The sequence below is a fragment of the Engraulis encrasicolus genome, chromosome 9 (genome assembly GCF_034702125.1).
Source record: "Engraulis encrasicolus isolate BLACKSEA-1 chromosome 9, IST_EnEncr_1.0, whole genome shotgun sequence".
In the NCBI taxonomy this organism is placed as follows: Eukaryota; Metazoa; Chordata; class Actinopteri; order Clupeiformes; family Engraulidae; genus Engraulis; species Engraulis encrasicolus.
Window position 1 is genome coordinate 2,399,794 of NC_085865.1, and position 2,500 is coordinate 2,402,293.

At 43.4% G+C, this 2,500-nt stretch overlaps 1 protein-coding gene across 1 annotated transcript in view; it reads left to right on the forward strand.

The window, feature by feature from the left end:
- Positions 1-2,500, forward strand: part of ncoa2 (nuclear receptor coactivator 2) — a 111,724-nt gene that overhangs the window by 22,467 nt on the left and 86,757 nt on the right. The window contains exon 5 of the mRNA XM_063206385.1: positions 682-867. Coding sequence (XP_063062455.1) covers positions 682-867 — 186 coding nt within the window. The remainder of the gene's footprint in view (positions 1-681; positions 868-2,500) is intronic.

Consider the following 2,500-nt stretch of genomic DNA (forward strand, 5'->3'; position numbering starts at 1 on the left):
ACAAAATTGATCAGAAATGATCAATGTTCAGGAAAAAAGAGAAGGGAGCATCATTGACAAGACAGAGGCTGACATGCCGAGTGGTTAGGGAGGTGGACTTAAGATCAGAGGGTTTTAGGTTCGAATCCCACCCTTCCACTCCTTACCATAATCGATGGCCGAATTAACCTTGAGCAAAGCACCTAACCCCAAATTCTGCTCCAGGGACTGTAACCAATATCCTTTAAAATGACTCTAAGCTGCTTGGGATGAAAGGGTCAGCTATGTGGCATATAATGTAATGTAATGTCATGTCTTGTAGTGTAGTGCTCTCCTCTGTCCTCTATGACTGTATTCTCTGGTCCGGTTCTTGTGAACGGAGTTCTGTGGTCGAGCGAGAACCCGTGGAACACACACACAGAACAGAAGTGGAACAGCCACACGCTTCATGAGTCCATCATTCTGTTTTTCTGACTCTATTCTCCTCGGTTCTCCTCCTCTCTGGTGCGGTTCTAGACAAACAGCACTCCCTGGTTGAGAACCTGCGTTCATGTTTTGCTATTCTGTTCACTGTTCTGTTCTCCTCCGATCCAGTTCAAGTGAACCGTGATTTGTGCTCGAGCGATGAACAGCCACACACACTGTATGGGTTAATAACATCACTGTTCTCCTCTGTTCTCCTCCTCTCTGGTCCGGTTCTAGTGAACGGCGCTCCGTGGTCGAGCGAGAACCCGCGGCGGAACAGCCACACGTTCAACTGCCGCATGCTGGTGAACCCCCACAGCGAGCCGGAGGAGGAGGCGCAGGAGCAGGAGACGCAGCAGAAATACGAGACCATGCAGTGCTTTGCAGTGTCAGAACCCAAGTCCATCAAGGAGGAGGGAGAAGGTATATAGCACACACACACACACAAACATAGACCATGCAGTGCTTTGCAGTGTCAGAGCCCAAGTTCATCAAGGAGGAGGGAGAAGGTATTAAACACACACACACACACACGCACACGCACACGCACACGCACACACACACACACACACACACACACACACACACATAGACCATGCAGTGCTTTGCAGTGTCAGAGCCCAAGTCCATCAAGGAGGAGGGAGAAGGTATATAGCACACACACACACACACACACACACACACACACACACACACACACACACACACACACACACACACACACACACACACACACACACACACACACACATTTCATTTCATTTCATTTATTTAAACTCGAAGAATCATTGAGGGCCCAGCCCTCATTTACAATGATGTCGAGTAAAACAAACAATTGCACATATAAAATCATATATAAACAACGAACATACACAATACACCATAAATCATATAAGAGGTAAGAATTAAGACAAACTATGAATTAAAACTTATGAGTTAAAACAAGTGCAAGTATGTGATAAAAAACTTCCCAGTGTAACTTTAAAATGTTCTAATGGCACAAAGGCTTGAAGACCCATCCTTTGTTGTAAGTTATTCCAAACTGAAGGTCCACAGACACTAAAAGCTGTTTTACCCAGTTCAGTGCGGGCATAAGGGACCTCCAGTAAAAAATTGCTGCTGCGGGTTTGGTATGGGTTGGAGTGCCAAACTAAAAGAGATGAAATATAAAATGGGAGTTTGCCAGTGAGGGCCTTATAAATAAAAATAAAATAATGCATGTCCCTTCTGTGAGAAAGTGGAGCCCACCCAACTTTATCATATAACAGGCAATGATGTGTACTATATGGATCCCCAGTAATAAAACGAAGAGCTGAATGATAGACAGTGTCAAGTGCCTTCAGATTAGAGAGTGGTGCATGTCTGTAAATAATATCACCATAGTCAAGGGAAGACAGAAAAGTAGCTTCAATTAACTTTTTTCTGCAGAAAACAGGAAAGTGATATTTATTTCTGTGCAGGAAAGATAGCTTTTGTCTGAGCGTAGTGACAAGACAGTCAGTATGTTTCTTGAATGTGAACTTGTCATCTAGCCAGATTCCCAGGTACTTATAATGTGATACTCTCTCAATAACAGACCCATCTAAAGTAGATATATTAAAATCATTTTTCATGCCATGCTTAGATCGAGTAAAGACCATACATTTAGTCTTGCTTACATTAAGTAGAAGCTTAAGACTAATGAAGGCATTTTGTAGGATATTAAAAGACTGCTGCAATTTCTCCAAGGCTAGCTGTACAGAACACACACACACACACACACACACACACACACACACACACACACCATGCAGTGCTTTGCAGTGTCAGAGCCCAAGTCCATCAAGGAGGAGGGAGAAGTTATATGACACACACACACACACACACACACCAGTGTTAATTTCGTCAACCAGGACGATGACGAAAATATTTCGTCAATGCCCCTTTCCCCGTGACGATGACGAGACGATGACACACAAAAATATCTTCCAGAACATAAAAATATGACGAAAATAAAAAATGATTTTCGTTAAGGAGACTAAGACGAGACGAAATTTGCAAGCCATGGACGAATGTA